Source organism: Spermophilus citellus, assembly GCF_964194105.1.
Source record: "Spermophilus citellus genome assembly, chromosome: 1".
Taxonomy (NCBI): domain Eukaryota; kingdom Metazoa; phylum Chordata; class Mammalia; order Rodentia; family Sciuridae; genus Spermophilus; species Spermophilus citellus.
The window spans coordinates 229,571,189-229,589,248 of record NC_138182.1 but is presented as its reverse complement, the minus strand read 5'-3'; the positions used below and the strand labels follow the sequence as shown (position 1 = coordinate 229,589,248).

General features: G+C 33.2%; 1 protein-coding gene across 9 annotated transcripts in view; it reads right to left on the bottom strand.

Moving 5' to 3' along the window:
• POLK (DNA polymerase kappa) overlaps positions 1-18,060 on the bottom strand; it is a 71,554-nt gene that overhangs the window by 23,402 nt on the left and 30,092 nt on the right. For all 9 annotated transcript variants that reach the window (XM_081286423.1, XM_081286419.1, XM_081286424.1 and 6 more), the window contains 5 exons: positions 11,241-11,393; positions 7,647-7,778; positions 5,083-5,236; positions 2,469-2,693; positions 929-1,053 (listed from right to left, as the gene is read on the bottom strand). In XM_081286423.1, coding sequence (XP_081142549.1) covers positions 929-1,053; positions 2,469-2,693; positions 5,083-5,236; positions 7,647-7,778; positions 11,241-11,393 — 789 coding nt within the window. The remainder of the gene's footprint in view (positions 1-928; positions 1,054-2,468; positions 2,694-5,082; positions 5,237-7,646; positions 7,779-11,240; positions 11,394-18,060) is intronic.

Genomic DNA, 18,060 nt, shown 5'->3' with positions numbered 1-18,060 from the left:
AAGCAAGCCTAGAACATTATATAGTGTATAGAGTAATTACTGAAAAAAAAAAAAAGATATCTATGCAGAAAAATTTGGAAGCTCTGAAGAGTAATAAAAATATACCATTTTCTGGAACCCCTAAGAGATAATTTTATCATTTTAAAGATGGTAAAGTATTTTTGTGTTTTTTTTATATAATAATAAAAATTCTAAACATCTTTGAAATATACCTATTTGGTAGCACTCTATTAAGGTACAGTTGGGAAAGGACTTTTCTAAGTATTTTTTATTTCTTTCTCCTTTGCAGGAATCCACTTAAAAGCTGTCATCCAAGTATGCTCCTAAAAGTTTCTAGAAATAAGCTTCCTAAACCTGATTTTTAGGGTTTCACAGAAAGATCTCATCAAGTCCACATTCAACCACCAATTATAATTCTTGCCTCTTATCTATTGTTTTAAAACTTCTCAGCAAAGAATTACTATCAGCCTAAATGATGTCTCTTCAGAATTCAGAGAACATGTACCAGATGATAAATTTTTTTTTTTTTTTTTTTTTATTGATTCTTTATCGCATTACATAGTTCATGATATATCATCTTTCATACATTAGACTCAAATTGTGCTTTGAACTCCCATTTTCACCCCAAATACAGATTGCAGAATCACATCTGTTACATATTCGCATTTTTACATAATGCCATATTAGTGACTGTTGTATTCTGCTACCTTTCCTATCCCCTACTATCCCCCCTCCCCTCCCCTCCCCTCCCATCTTCCCTCTCTACCTCCCCTGCTGTTGTTCAATTCTCTCCCTTTTTTTTTCCCTCCCCCTTGCCCCTCATAACCTCTTATAATTTTATGTATCCTTGAAGGTCTCCTACCATTTCCATATGCTTTCCCTTCTCTCTCCGTTTCTCTCCCCCGATAAATTTTATATAAAATCTTACCTTCCTAATTGGTAAGTCTTTGATGAAGCCCATCACAGCTTGTCTGTTGGGGAGAATTTGATATTGTCCATTTGGCTTATTCTTGTCACTGCAAACTTTTGCCAACATTGTATTGGGGGCAATTCCTTAAAAGAATTAAAAGAACATTCTACTTATAAAAGTTGATACATATTTATTTTTAACTAAGTGATAACAAAACAGAAAAAAATAAATGCAAATAATCTGAAACGATACATAATGCCACTTTAAAGATAACATTTTATTATCATCTATTTCCTCAGGATTTGCTATGGTTTGGGTTTTTTTTCCCCCTTTTGTTGTTATTGTTTTTTTGGTACTAAAGATTGAACCCAGGGTCACTTAAACACTGGTCAACATCTCCAGCCTTTTTTATTTTTCATTTTGAGACAGGGTCTCACTAAGTTGCTTAGAACCTTGTTAATTTGCTGAGGCTGGCTTTGAACTTGTGATCCTCCTGCCTCAGCCTCTCAAGTCACTGGGATTACAGGAGTATGCCACCATGCGTACTTGCTATGGTTTTAAGAAAAGGAATTTTATTAGTTATTGGGGCAGAAGAAATGGGAATATTTAATTCTCCATGATATTTAAAATCTAAAAATAATTTCTGAGTTGAGTAATATTAAATATAACTTACTATCTGAGTTTACTTACTATCTTTAGTAGAAATACAGGGTTGTTTATAGTGGCCCTATAACCATTACTCAGAAAAGATCCAGAATGTAATTTGTGAAGGATGTTTATTCTTTGAAAAGTTTTTTTTAATGAATTATTCACATAAAGAAAAAAAAAAGCTTCTGTATATTTATTTAAAACATTTCATCCCTTTTGCTACTCACAAAGCAAATTAAATTACTACTTTTCAGAAAGGTGTTTTAACAATTTCCAGGAGTCTGAGAGATTAAGGTAATTTGAAACAGATATATTCAAATATAGCCATCAAATAGTTCACTTTAATTTTATACATATCTTCCTAAATTTTACTATTCATTGTCATGTTTTGTTAAAGAAAGATTAACCTAATTATAACATGAGTACTACAAGATAATACAGGGTCCTCATGATGAATATCAGTTATTATGCTACATCATAGTGATGCCCTTATGGGTTATTGACATTTGCAAAGCTGTTTTTTGTTTTTGTTTTTTTCCCCTTTTACCAGTTGGTCCTAAATTGCTACATTGCTAGCTGGTGTTTTGGATTTTTTTATTTTTTATCTTCCATCTTGATGTCTTCTGGGTTCTCTCCTGCACATATTCTAAGACAGGAATGAAGTCTCCTAAGGAAGAACTAATCAAGTATTATGAGAAAAACCAATGACAATATATTTTGCATTTACAAAAGAAGAGCTACATAAGATTTATGATAGGCTTTTTTCTTTGTGCTCATGTGCTTTTCTGCTAAATTCCTACTTACTTGTAGGTTCACAGCTCTTCTGAATAGGTAAAGTTTCAGAAGGTAATATGACACTTGAATTAGTCAGCCCAAAACTTACAATCACACTGTGCATCAAGATCCTGACCTGCACTGGCCGTCAGTGTTGTTTTTTGCTCGATTCTGAAACGAATTTCCTTTACCACTTCCTCAGCTGATGTTCCAAAAACAACTGAATTCTGTAGTATTTGAGGATTGTTTTGTTCTTCAAAGTTCAATGGGGTTTGCAAATCAGGAGGACTGTCTTCGAAAAGTAGTGGAGAGATGGTCCGTTCATGCTCACTCAGTTTATCCACTTCCTTTTCTGGTTGATCTAAATTATAAACGGGAACAGTAACTCATGTTCATTTTAAGAGGTACGTATTTCACAAGTTAGATTTTGCTTCATTCTTTCTTTAAATTTTTCTTTTTTCTACTTTCTCCTCACATTATTTCTGAAGACAAAGCAAATTTAATAGTTTCTAGAAAACATGATCAGAAATGCTATAATTTATATTTTATAACTGTTCAATCAAGAAAAAAAATGTCCAGGTTTTTCTTTAAAAAAATTATCTTTTTTCATATTATACATTCTAAAAGGATCTACCCTATGTAAAGTTCATTAAATTTTGAAATGCATTACATTTTTTCTTTAAAAACTAAAGTATTTCTTGCCTTTTATTCTTCTATATGGAAAAAAAGCTTTAGGCAAATAGAATAATTATATCTGAAAAGTAAGTTTTGCTTTTAGAGAGAAAATAATTTTTCTTCATCCCTGGAAGAAACTTTTCAAATGTCAAATCTTTATTTCCTTCTTTTAAATCTGATTTTATTTTGACTTGCTTGTGCAAAGTATCACTTTTACTAAGGGTACATTTGCAACAAATACAAATTGCCCGTGAAAGTTATGTTTCTTTATACAAATTTTTAGGGTCTGACTGGATTAACCAAGGTCTAAGTTTAAGGAAAGGAACATTTACTATCACTAGACTATAAACTATAATTATTAAAAAGTAAAATAAAATACCAATTATTACCTCATTTTATTTGCATTTTTCAAAATATAATGTAAAATACACTTAAATCTATATTCATACTTAAAAATGTTCTCATAATATCTCATATGCTTCTCAAATTAAGGTAAATACAGTAACAATAATTAAATTTCTTAAGTTTCAAGATACACATAAAAGTATATTACTTGAAAAATAAATTTAGTCTTTTAGGAAACTTTTCTAAAAAGATAACAAATTATATGATAAAAACCTGATTAGTTTCAAGTTTTAAGGTAGGTAATAGAAATTATGTCACAGATATAACCTCCAAATTAGAATTCTCAGGTCATATGAACCCTATTTTACATTAACTATTACTTATCTGCTTCAGTTCCTTTTCATTTTTTATATCTGGTTTTAAAGTTCAGAGTAACTCAGAGGGGATTCAAAGTACGGAACATTTGAAATGATATTCACTGGAGCCCGTTTCCCCATTGCATGAGTGGAACTCAAGGTAATAAAAGCTGTAGAAGAAAAACTGCAGACCAGGTAAGGTACCTGTCACATTCATAAGCTGCTCCTGCAGAGTTCCTTATGCTGTTATATAGGGCTAATCCCTCTCACACCCTGTCTTCAGGTGAGTCACTGCAATAGTAGAATGCTACAGGAGAAATCAAAGATTGGTACCTCCTGTTACATTATTAGAGCTACTGCAGAATGGTATGTTACCTTTTCCATCTCAACTGCATTTTGCTTCTTTGGGAGGCCTGGAAATATACCTAACTGCTAAAATTGTTTTTTTACTTCCAGACTGAAATATTTTTGTAATCCCCGTAACTGAGGTAATCAGAGTACACTGTATGGTATTACCAGGATTAAAGCATTCCATCTGAACCGCAAGTGCTAAAAAGTGAGTGTTATTCAGTTTCTTACATAGACTGGTATCCACCATCCAAATTTATATTACAGAGTAGACATAAAATAATATGTATAATATCTGTATGTTTCTTGGCATTGCTTTGAACAGATAATAAAGGGAGTGATTTTTAAAAAAATCTATGAAGCCATAAAACTTCTGACTCATTGTATTCTAGAGTCATGATAGAGTCTAAGTCACTGAAGGGAAAGGAAAGTCATTAATTCTGGCAGAGTACAAAACAGTAATAATTGCTATACTAGAACCAAATTGTAGAAAACTTGGGAAATGAAGAAAAGAAAAGAATATCACTCAACATTTTTGATATCTTTTTTAAAATATCTAATTTCTATCAAGAACAATACAAAAAAAAGCTACCTTACACAGATAACTTCCTCAGTCTTCTATTTTATTTTATTTATTTGTAGACAGTGCTGAGGATCGAACCCACTGCCTTATACATGCTAGGCAAGTGCTCTACCACTGAGCCACAGCCCCAGCAAATTCCTCAGTTTTAATGCAATCTAAACTCTTTGTTAGATTTTAAGAAAATACTGTTAGATTTTAAGAAATTACTTTGTACAAGGACTCAGCACTTACAGTGCTTGGAGATTTAACAATCTCATTTGATTTAAAATGATATTTTATACATTTAACTTAAACCTGGTATATTTTAAATTTCTGATTTTTCATTTTTATAAAGATATATCTAGTCCTACCACCTACACATGCTAATGGTTAACTGGGTTGATTCAAAGGGTTACTTTTCTGTTTCTTAGTGTTTAGTTTGATAGTTCTTATAAATTGCTTACCATTTTCTATGGCATTTTCAGTTTTGACAAAATACTTTCTTTTGTCCTCAGGCCAATTTTGTCTTTCCTGTAAGTGCTTGGTTATATTCAAGTAAGCTTCATCAAGACTCATAGCCATAAAATTGGGATCATAATCAGCAAGTATTTCCTTAACCTTCAAAAGGAACAAAAGAAGCTTAAATTCTGCTGCCACAGCAAAGCCTCCTGTCACATATAGCTGATGAGAAACATTAATATTCTTTCTTTGCAACAACAGTAATGATCCTGCAATCAATAGCTCATAGATTTAAGGAATAAATAATTTACTACCAGTGCATATTTGTCAAATTCTCTTTTGTCTTAAAATAGATCATGAAGGCAGAAGACCATGAAATAGTTTCATCTGATGCAATCTCTCTTTAGCCACCTACATCTTGATATAGTAAGCAATTCAAATAAATCTCAGATGACATCATTATGGTAGACAGAAAAGAAAATGGTTAAGGTTTTAGGAAGCTAGCTAAAAGTAATCCCACTCTTATCTTTTAGGATAATTTTTATTCATTTTAAAAAGGGATAATCTTACGTAAAATACTTTTATATTCAATTAATTATAACATGCACAAAAAACAACTCTCAATACACACATTAATGCATGTATCCATACTGGGAAATGAAAGTTTATTATTTACTGGCATCTAAAATGGAAAAGATGTTAAAATTTGTAACATAACTTCATGATTACATTATATTATACAGAAAAGTATGGCATTGCCTCATGGGATAAAGGAAATACATATAGAGATTAGAATTTCAGTGATACAATCCAGAAATTCCTTTTATATAAGATGATTTTTATTACATGAAACTATGAATTTTTTTGATGATTGTTTTTTACAACTGAAGTATTAGCTATAATTAGAGGGAATGACTGACAAAATAATAACAAATTATGTTACATTTCATCTAGCATTTAAAATCCATCTACTATATCTTGAGAAAACTTTTGTTTCTTTATAAAAAGAAAGTGTTTTAGCTTAATGTAATTATGAACAGCTGAGTCAAGGGGAATTTCCGAATAGTTTTACTCAGAGAAGGCCTAAAATAGCTTTGTTCTTGTAGAGAAACCATTTTTATAATATACTCAAACAGAATCTTTCTAGTAAAAATGAAACTCTGGAAAGTCTGAAGCTAGCAGACAACTAACATTCTGAATGAGAAGTACTCTCTAGAGACACTGCTTAGTACTTACTTCCTTTTCCTAGGCAACTGGCAAACAAAAGTAGATATGTTCCAGGTAAAAAAAATCAAGCACTTAAAGTTCGAAGAACAGTTAAATCTACTCCAATATTTTGGCCAAAACAAAAATCGATCTTCCTTAAGCTTTCTAAACTAAGCCAAAAATATCTATAGTTGATTTTTTATCTGCAAATTAACTATGTAGATTTTGCTGGAATCTTAAGATTTTTCCAACTTATGTAAATAAACAGATGAAAGAAAACTAGAACCAATTTAGTTATCTTTGTCACACTGTCTAGTTTTACTGAGTTTAAGTAGTACTTAACATTCTTATAGTCTTTATGGGACTTTTAACTTATTAAAAGCGTATATGCATAATTAGCATTTTATTTATTTTTTAATTAGAAACACAATAAGAGAGATAAACAGTCATCAAATTTGAGTGTACTGCTCTCTCTTTTTCCACTGTTTCTCAAGTAGGCACAGAGCACTTGCTTTAACAGACTATTTTGAAGAATATTTTTTAAAAACTTGGATATCATTTCTAGTAAAATGAGATGGAGTACAAATAAAAGGATGAATTTAAAGGTTACTTGCATGTCTAAATGTTTAACAAGTGGCAGACCATAGTTTTTAAGTGCTTTCATTCAGACAGCTGAAAGACAGTATTTACTCTAGCAGTCTAAAAGTGATGTAGATATAGCACTCAAATTAAATCCCAGCGCTACAGGATAGGCAGTTCTTATAAAACAGAGAAAACAGCTATTTTTCATATAAGATACTTTGGAATTTTAGTAAATAATCAAATCTTTATACTTCAGAGATCCTTTTCAAAGCAATGAATTACTCCCTTTTCTCTTTGATTTAATGTTTCTAAGATATTATATGTTCAAGTAACTTCACAAGATCGTGGGACAAGGAAAGCAGGTAATTAAGATAAGTGAATCCTGTCACTGCTTAAAAACACTCAGAAGAGACTAAAATTAATGATGAGTAGATTCTGTCAATTTAAAGTAGTTCTAGAAGAAAATGTATTTTTCATATTAGGAAAAAAAATAATTAATTTTAAGTTACTAAGGTTACTCAAAGTTTGGGGAGATGAGTTTTTTAAGCAGATGCAAAAAATTCATGGAAACAGAATGGTCTATTCCAGGTACCATAAACAGCTCAGTATTCAATATATAATGTAAAAAAGTGGTTGAAGGTGAGACTAAAGGTGAGACTAAATGTGGTAGACCACAGTATCATTTACTAAAATCCTGATGTGCTAAGGTATTTAGAGTTGACTCTCTAGGTGACAGAAAACCAGAGAAAGAATATTAAGTAGGAGTGAGATATCAACTTACCTCTTTACTCACAGCTCTGTATTTGTCAAAGTTTGGGGGCACTATGATAAGTTGTGGGCAGAGTCTCTTAGCAATAAATCCTGGCATGGCTGCACGAACACCAAACCTCCTTGCAATGTAATTTGAAGTAGACTGAAAAAGAATTGGCCACATAGAGAAAAATAAACAAAAGTCAATGGACATGTTGATCCATGCATTCATAAGAAACACATTATTGATATGCATTTTCAATTCAAGGATATTTCTATTACAGGCCACTGTCTTGAATCACTGAACCCACAGTTTGTCTTTATCCTATCATGGTATGATAATACCATGACCCTTTTTCAACTGCTGTCTTACATTTATAATGTGATACCAGATAGTAATTAAGCTATTCTAATAAAGAGATTCTTTCATAATTCCAGTAAGTAAACTTCATTTTTTAAATAATTTTTTTTTAGTTGTAGTTGGACACAATATCTTTATTTTATTTACTTATTTTTATGTGGTGCTGAGGATTGACCCTAGTGCCTCGCACATGATAGGAGAGCACTCTACTGCTGAGCCACAAACCCAGCCCCCCTGAAAATAAACTTCATTTGTTTTAAGACATACCTGTAATATAGTACATATCCAAGTCTGGATGATAGTGGATGTTGTTATATAAAAGTAATAGTATAGAATAAATAGTTAATAGGATAGTGCAAATAATTTAAATATTACATAAAAGTCACAGAATAGAAAGTAATAATATAGAATAATACAGGTTGAGTATCATTTATCCAAAGTGCTTGGGAACAAAACTATTTCAGATTACAGAGTCTTTCAGACTTTAGAATATTTGCACAGATTTTACCAGTTAAGCATCCCTGATCTGGAAATCTAAAATAAAATCTAAATGCTCCAAAATCTGAAATTTTTGAGTGATAGATTTTGGATTTCTGGGGATGACAGATCTGTAGTATATTTTTGGATTTGCTCAATTTGGTATTTGTGGAAATTTTTACCTAGAACAACAACTAACAATTGAAGGTCTAACCAAATTAAGTCTCCAAAATGAATTAAGTTTTATTTCTCAACGCATGAATATATTTTTTGGTAAAACCATTTTGACTAGGAGATGGAACTAAAAAAGTATGAGGGTAAAACAGAGAATATTACTTATTAAATCCTTAGTGATGATATTTGACAGTAGCATATGTCAATCTGGTAGACCACAGTACCATTTACTAAAAAAAATTTTATCACAAATAGAATCTTTATATGGAATCTCAAGTGAAAATTCAAAGAAAAGCAGAACACAATCTATCAAATGAAGGAATTATCACAAAATATTATTAGTTTTCCTTTAATAAATTTCAAAAGGTATTTTAAAAATCTTGAGAGGGATTAAAACTATGCTAATCCTTGCTCAGTGATCCAAAAAGGAAAATGCAAATCATACTAGAAAGACAAACCAATGCTATAAATATAAATAAGTGTAATGGAACTAATATGAATGCTATATCTACAGTAGAACAGAAACAAAGATTTGAATTCCTCTGTTTGTGGTAGATCATGAATCAGAGCCGTAACATTTTTACAAGTCACTCAAAAGGTAAGATTTTAGTTCCTTATACCAAATGACTTGCCTTATGACTAACTTTGAACAAAAGCATGTGTGGTAAATGCTACAATGTGAGTCCTGAAGCCTAGGTCTTAAGAAGCCTTCAGCTTCTACTCTTGCTTTTTTGTGATCCAGCAAACCACTGCAAAGACCTTGTGGTACATTACTAAAGGATGAGCATGGAGAGAAGAAAGTGCAAATGTTGGAAGCCACTCTAATTGCTTCCGTGGAAGTGCTAGACATAAGCCATTTTAGATTCTCTGGCTCCAATTAAACAGCCCTAGCTAACCCCAGGTAGAGTTGAGGTAGAGTTGAGTTATCCCCATTGAACTCTGCACAAATTATAGAATCATGAGAAAAGACATGGTTGTCTATAAACTACTAAAGGGTTTCTTATACAGCACTAGAAAATGCTACAGGTCTAAGTTCCTATTCTTAGAGCCAACTCAAAATCCATTAAATTCACCAAAAAGAATTGCTGGAATAATCAAATATGCACCATCACACTCATTATTAATTTGTAGATACACTTTTATGAGTTCACTAAGACAAAAACAATTATGCTTCAGCTCTCATCAGAAGGGAATTTAATTTAGTTCAGCATACAAAAAGGGTAATCTTTGTTAAACATAGCAAATAATCAGGATAGATAGTGTCTGAAAGATATTTTTTTGTAGATTTCAAAAGCAGTGGGTTATAGTTCTAACAAGGTTACAGTATGTGTGTATGCATAAAACACACATATATAAATATAGAGTATTATATTTTATTAATATAATTTTTTTCAAATGTTTTTTGGTGATTTGTAAGAAACGGGAGTTAAGTACCCTTTCGATAAACATTATTTTAGAACCAGACTTGTCAGTTGTGTATATACTTATAGGAATAGAGATAGGAAATACACAGATTATAAATTAAAAATAATAATAACTCTGTAGGGATTAAGGTATAGCTATCTAAGGCACCAGAAGGAGGCAACAACAGGGAATAACTCTCTTTAGTATGTTTTTCTTTTCTTTTTTTTTGGTACCAGGGATTGAACCCAGAGGCACTTAACCACTGAGCTACATCCCTAACCCTTTTTTGTATTTTATTTAGAGACAGAGTCTCGCTGAGTTGCTTAGGGCCTTGCTAAGTTGCTGAGGCTGGCTTTGAACTTGTGATCCTCCTGCCTCATCCTCCCAAGCCACTGAGATTATAGGTGTGCCCCACTGTGCCCAGCCATGGTATGTTTCTTTATAGCCAAACCCATCTATCTATTCTAGTACTTTTAATTCTCAATACATTTTCAGCCACATATAGCTATCCTGTATCCTGGTCACCTTTACCTTCTATGGTCAAGGAAGAAGTAAAAACAAACAAACAAACAAAAAAAGCAACATAGTGATCAGAAAAAATGAAGATTCTGAAAAAAACTATTAAAGTGTGTTCTAAATGTAAAATAGTAATAAAATAGCTCACTTTTAGAACTAGGTAGACAAATCTTTTCTGTGAAAGTCCAGATAGTAATCACTTTAAGCTTTATGATCATATTTTTTATTGTAAGTACTCAATTCTACTCTTTTAGTGCAACAGCAGTAATAAATGGCTGTAACTTTGTTCCAATAAATGTATTTAAAAAGAGGGTGGCAGGGTGGACTTAATCTGTAGGCATAGTATGAAAAATTCTGCTTTAGAATGACATTTCCTTTTTCTTTCTTCTTTAAGTAGAACACTTGTGAAAAAATATAATTTGCCATGAAAAAGAACAATGTCAGTACCATTTTAATAGGTCTGTATTTTGGGCAAGTTATTAATCATTTGAATTTGTTTTCTTTTCAAGTGGAAATAAAAAACAGTACCTTAATGTACGTTGAAAGAAACCAACTGAGCATTTTATAAAGCACCCAGAAAAATACTCAGCAAACTGGTACACCTCAGTAAAAGTTTCTCCCTTTGTGAACTAGTAAGGCCTACCAGAATATGCTATGAAATTCCCTTTCTGTTTTTGATCTTTGCTTACTTACCAACATACTCATTGATCCTACAGCAATGGGTTTATCCTTTAATTCTGGATTGTCCCTCATTTCTACAGCTGCATAGAAGGCATCCATGTCAACATGCACTATGGTATTGTTCAAATCCCGGCCCTGTTCTAATTCCATTGCAAATTTGTCAACCTTAATTAAAAAAAAAAAAAAAAAGAGTTAACACACTTTAAGACAACATAATATTGAAATATCATTAATCATAACATTAATTTTAATTTAGTAGGCATTTATGTGCCTCCATCCGTTTGTGCATCCATCCATCCTACGGATGCAAATTTTATGGCTATTCATCAGTGTTTATGGGTATATAATTTATTTTCTTTATTGAGAATGGTAACTGCTTTTATTTTCACAAATACAGCTTATTCTTTAATTTTTTTTAAAAAAATATTTATTATTTTTTAGTTGTAGTTGAACACAATATCTTTATTTTATTTTTATGTGGTATGAGGATCGAACCTAGGGCCTCGCACATGCTAGATGAGGACTCTACTGCTGAGCCACAATCCCAGCCCCACAGCTTCTTTTTTTTTTTTTTTTAAATATTTATTCTTAAGCTTCAGGTGGATACAATATCTTTATTTTACATTTATGTGGTGCTGAGGATTGAACCTAGTGCCTTGTGCATGCTAGGCGAGCACTCTACCACTGAGCCACAACCCCCGCCCCCGCTTATTCTTAAATGTCATTTCTTCACAACTCTTCTCTCCATACTCCCAGGTTATATATATAGTAAAAACTTAATAAATATTTATTGAATGAAGAAGTATTTCAACTGCTTATATCAAATATTCTATTGCTTTATAAATTTGGAGAACTTACTAGCACTGAAAATTTCAATTTAGGTAAAATAAACAACTCCTATTTGACTCAAAATGTGTCTTAAAATAGCAACAAAGAAAATGTACAACAAAATATTATACCTCTTTGGCATATCTTGTTATACTGAACAGTAACATATAACCCAAACACACCAAAGTATAATGTAAAAATTCCCTCTGTAGAACTGCTGTCATTATGCATTTGATAAATGTTAGTTGATACAAATAAAATTTGAAAACTTAAGAAATAATTAATACTTTATTAACTTCAATACATATGTCAAATTATCTTAATCTTTGACTCTTCAGAGAAAAATTGGGCTGAAAAGAATAAAGAGAAACAAAAGAGGGTAGAAATAACCAAAGTAGGCAAGTAAGAAAAGGGTTTATGAAACAGACATACTCATTTATAACTTGCTTTTTGTGGCTTGCCTCTGTTAATGCTAAATAATTCCAGCTTTCTGGGTAGCTGAGGGTTACTGTGTGACAATTTTATCTCTGCAACGTGTAAGCAAGTTGCCAAAACCATTGAAATAAAATCATAAGAGCATGTAAGAATCATGGAACAGTGACACATGGTACAAGTTCAATAAATGCAATTTATTACTAAAAGTATGAGCATATAGCTATATAACAAAGCAATGAAAAACAGAGAAAAACAGCCCCAAATTGGCAAGTGCTGGTGAATCCTGGAATAAAATCAACTTCCACCATGTGGAGATCCTTAGAGCAAGTTGTTGTTGTTGTTTGGTACTAGGGATTGAAACCATGGGCACTCCACCACTGAACCACATCCCTAGCCCTTTCTTGTATTTTATTTAGAGAGAGTCTCACCAAGTTCCCTATGGCCTCATTAAGTTGCTGAGGCTGGCTTTGAACTCGTGATCCTGCTGCCTCAATCTCCCAGGCTGCTGGGATTACAGGTAAGCACTACCTGCCTTGCTGAGCAAGTTTCTTTGAAGGTGCAAATATAATAGGCATGGTGGCTCATACCTGTAAACATAGCAACTAGGGAGGCTGAGACAGGAAGATTACAAATTCAAGACCAGCCAAGGCAACATAGTGAGAGCCTGCCTCAAAATTATAAGCATTTTTATACATCACTAATGAATCCTCACAAAGAGAAATTAAGAAAACCACCCCATTCACAATAGCCTCAAAAAAAAAATACTTGGGAATCAATTTAACAAAAGAGGTGAAAGGCCTCTACAAGGAAAACTATAGAAACACTAAGAAAGAAATTGAAAAAGACCTTAGAAGATGAAAAGATATTCCATGCTCTTGGATAGGCAGAATTAATGTCATCAAAATGGCCATACTACCAAAAGTGCTATATGATACCAATTAAAAAACTCAATGTCATACCTCATAGAAATAGAAAAAACAATCTTGAAATTCATTTGGAAAAATAAGAGACCCAGAGTAGCCAAAGAAATCTTTTAGCAAGAAGAGTGAAGCAGGAGGCATCACAATACCAGACATTAAACAGAGCCATAATAACAAAAAACAGCATGGTATTGGCATCAAAACAGACATGTAGACCAATGGTACAGAATAGAAAACACAGAGACAAACCTGCATAAATACAGTTTCTCATACTAGACAAAGGCACCCAAAATACACATTGGAGAAAAGATAGTCTCTTTAACAAATCATACTGGGAAAACTAGAAATCCATATGTAGCAAAATGAAACTAAACCCCTATCTCTCTCTATGCACAAAACTCAATTCAAAGTGTATCAAGGACCTAGGAATTAGACCAGAGACCCTACATCTAATAGAAGAAAAAGTAGGCCTAAATTTTCATCATGTTGGGTTAGGCCCCTAAAGCGCAAGAAACAAAATCAAGAATCAATAAATGGAATGGAATCAAACTAAAAAGCTTCTTCTCAGCAAAAGAAACAATCAATGAGGTGAAGTGAGAGCCTACATTTTGGGAACAAATTTTTGCCACACGCACATCAGATAGAGTGCTCATCTCCAGGATATATGAGAACTCAAAATACTTAACACCAAAAAAACAAACAACCCAATCAATAAACGGGTTAAGGAACTGAACACACACTTTTCAGAAGAAGATATACAATCGATCAACAAGTATATGAAAAAATGTTCAACATCTATATTAATCAGAGAAATGCAAATCAAAACTACTCTAACATTTCATCTCCAGTCAGAACAGCAATAATCAAGAATAATAAGCAAAAATAAGTGTTGGTGAGGATGTGAGGAAAAAGGCACACTTACACATTGCTGGAGGGACTGCAAATTGGTACAGCCAATTTGGAAAGCAGTATAGAGATTCCTTAGAAAACTTGGAATGGAACCACCATTTGACCCAGCTATACGCAAGGGACTTAAAAAGAGCATAGTACAGTGACACAGATACCTCAATGTTTATAGCCACAGAATTCACAATAGTCAAACTGTAGAACCAATCTAAATGCCCTTCAATAGATGAATGAATAAAGAAACTGTGGCATATACACACAATGGAATATTACTGAGCAAGAAGACAATAAAATTCTGGCATTTGGAGGTAAATGGATGTAGTTAGAGAATATCATGCTAAGTGAAGTAAGGCAATCCCAAAAAACCAAAGGCCAAATGTTTTATCTGATAAGCAGATGTTAATCCATAATGGGGAGGAGCACAGGATGAGTGGAAGAACTTTGGATTGGGAAAAGGGGAGGGAGTAGAGAGGGGGCATGGGGATAGCAAGGATGGTGGAATGAGACAGACATCATTACCCTAGGTACATGTACGATTGTATGAATGGTGGGACCCTACTTCGTGTACAACCAGAGAAGTGAAAAATTCTGCTCCATTTGTGTACAATGAATCAAAGAGCATTCTGCTGTCATGTATAACTGGGGATGGAGCTTAGTGGGTGACTGCTTGCTTGGTATGCACAAGAATCTGGGTTCGATCCCCAGAACCATCCTGCTATGCACACACAAAGTGGAGAGGCACAAGGGTATACAGTGTATGTAGCTTTTCCCCCTATATGCTGGACTTCCCTTATCTCCACTTTGCAGAATTTTTTTTTTCATGGCTTTCCTTCTTAGCATTATTGTGACACTAGCTGTACACTAGCCATAGATTAAAACTATAATTTCTTTTTTTAGAAACAATCACCCTGAATCACATTTGTCTGTAGCAGCCACAGTGAGAATCTCCAGAGGGCCTGCTCCTGTTTAGTCTACAAGTCACCGAAAGACTTGAGGTGTTCTGTGCTTTCCTCAAGCTGTTCTTTTGTCTAGAATGCCTTTCCTACCTGTCACAAGGCTTCAAGGATCAGCTTACATCTCTCTCTGTAATTTAACTGGATCTTTTTCCTTTGTGCCAGATAAGTTAATATTCCTTCATTTGTATTCCTGCTCTTATCATGGCACTTATTGTATTAGATGCTGAATTTTGAGTACCTTCAGGAGAAAGTTCTTATCTACCAGTAAATCCTTCCCCACAGAAGAGACAGGAGGGGAGGCTGGTAGGAGAAATTAAATTTGTATCAACATATAACTTTAATATATTAAATTTGTTTTTTTTAAAAAAGTAGTATTAGAAAAATTTTGGAGAAGGTTAACTTCTTGCAGTGAGACACTGTGCGTAACAAAAGGAACTTTTCAATTTTATCCTGATTTATCATCCTGATTTAAACTGTTTCTTCTGGCAGTGTTCATTTTGGACTTGAGAATGGCATCCTGAGTAGATGTAAACAAATCATGAAGACTAGTAAAAACAGGGTAGACTAAAAGCTAATCTACAACCTAGATAATATGCCTAGGATATGAGTAGAGTGAGAGTGAGGGAGTGGCATCTGAAATGATTTGGCCTGAAATTATCCAGAAAACTAAAAGACAATAAATAGAAAGCAAACCATATGGTAAAAAATTCTCTTACGACTCATATATTAATGCTATGACAATTTCTTTGGCAATGTATTCTCTTTTCTTAATTCAAGTGTGCAGTTGCCAAAAGGAAACCTCCCCACTGCATGACTCATACATTCCACTTTCCTTTACTATCTCTCATTAGTCACCCTTGTCTGAACTTTTCTTTTTACATCTACCAGATGCACACCACCACTGTTTTTTTAGTTTCTTCTACTTAAGTTCTCACATTTCCCTTTCTTCTATTTTCCCTCCCAATGATTTTCAAGCTCTGATCTGAGTCTGTAACATGCACCTTGTTCCCTCTGTCACTGCTGAGAATCAGTGTGTGTCACATGGGGTTAAACATAAGGGCTTTGGTTTAGGTCCCAGCACTGCCACTCATTAGTTATATGACAGTGGATAGATTAACTGCTCTCTCATCATTACTTTCTTTATTTATAAAGTGGGACTACACTAACTTCCAAAAGTCATTGAAAAGAATTAAAAGCCACTAATGTGATGAACTTATCTAAGGATAAAGTAAGATTTTAACAATAATACCTCTAATTTTAAAAGTACAAGTGACATTTATTGAGTATATTATGTCAAATAATATGCTAAGTGCTTCTTAAATTAATCCATTTAATTATCAAAGTAATTCTGTGATTATAATTATTATTCCTATTTTTTTAAGATTTTTTAGGTGTAGATGGACACAACACCTTCATTTTATTTATGTTTTTTTGTGGTGCTGAGGATCAAACCCAGTGCTTCACACATGCTAGGCAAGTGCTCCACCACTGAGCTACAACCCCAGCCCCCTATTACTCCTATTTTATAGATGAGGACACTAAAGCTCAGTAAGTTTAATTTTCCCTGAGTTATACAGCTGATAAATGGTAGAGCTAGACCTGGAAACAAGTTTACTCCAAAGCATATGTCCTTTCTATTATCTTATGATGCTTCCCTAAAATAGATTTTTTAAAGTCTTTAACATTTAAGTTCAAGTAAGTTCAAAAAGAATACTAATGGTGTATTTCATATCCATAATTGTCTTATTTACTTAAAAAAAAACCCTCCCATTTCTATTACATTTAGAGGACTATTTTAGAAATAATGCTGGTTTTTTTTGTTTTTGGTACTGGGGATTGAACCCAGTACCACTCAGCCACAACCCCAGCCCTTTTTGTATTTTATTTAGAGACAGGGTCTCACTGAGTTGCTTAGGGCCTCACTAAGTTGCTGAGGCTGACTTTGAACTTCTGATCCTCCTGCCTCAGCCTCCCAAACAGCTGAGATTATAGGTGTGCGCCACCATGACCAGCTGAAACTAATGCTTTTAATTGCTTGACTTAGTATTTCCTTAAAGACTACTGAGGGAGTATGAGTTAATAAAGTCCATTGTTAAAATGAACAAAATGTACTGATTTGCTGTGTAGTTGCCATTTAATATAACATGGATATTTGTTTATGAACTTATATTGTTATGAATATTTTGGCAGTGATAACAATAATTGTGTCTTTAGGAGGTCTAATGAGGGTAGGATAGGGTGGAAAAACTTAGGTTCTGGATGAACATCCTGGGAGTTCATGCCTGCAGAAGTTACTTACCTCAGGTGGACTAGCAATAGTTCACATTACCGTATCACACAAATAAAATCTAGCACTTGCAAATTTTAGACTTGAAAATAGAAACACACTTCCCATGAAAACATCTCTGTTCTTGCAGACCTTCTTGACTCTTTAGGACTTCCTCAATCTCCTCCTGTTCATACAATTTCTTTTAGAGGAAGCTCAACAAATGAAACAATTCAACAATCAACATAAAACACATTTCCTGTCATTCCTGTTGCAAAAGATGCCAGAGAGCCTCCCATGAAACAGTTGACTAAACTGGAACAAAATCTGCACTTCTCTATACAATGAAAGGCATTTTCATTCCTTCAGATTATTAGCATATTTAAGAGTAAACTTAAAAAATAGTATGAACAGCTAAAAGTTGTTAGCACCGCTCCCACGTACTTTATATCTTTACAACTTACATTAAAAATATTTGTAGGGCTGGGGCTGTGGTTCAGTGGCAGAGTGCTTGCCTAGCA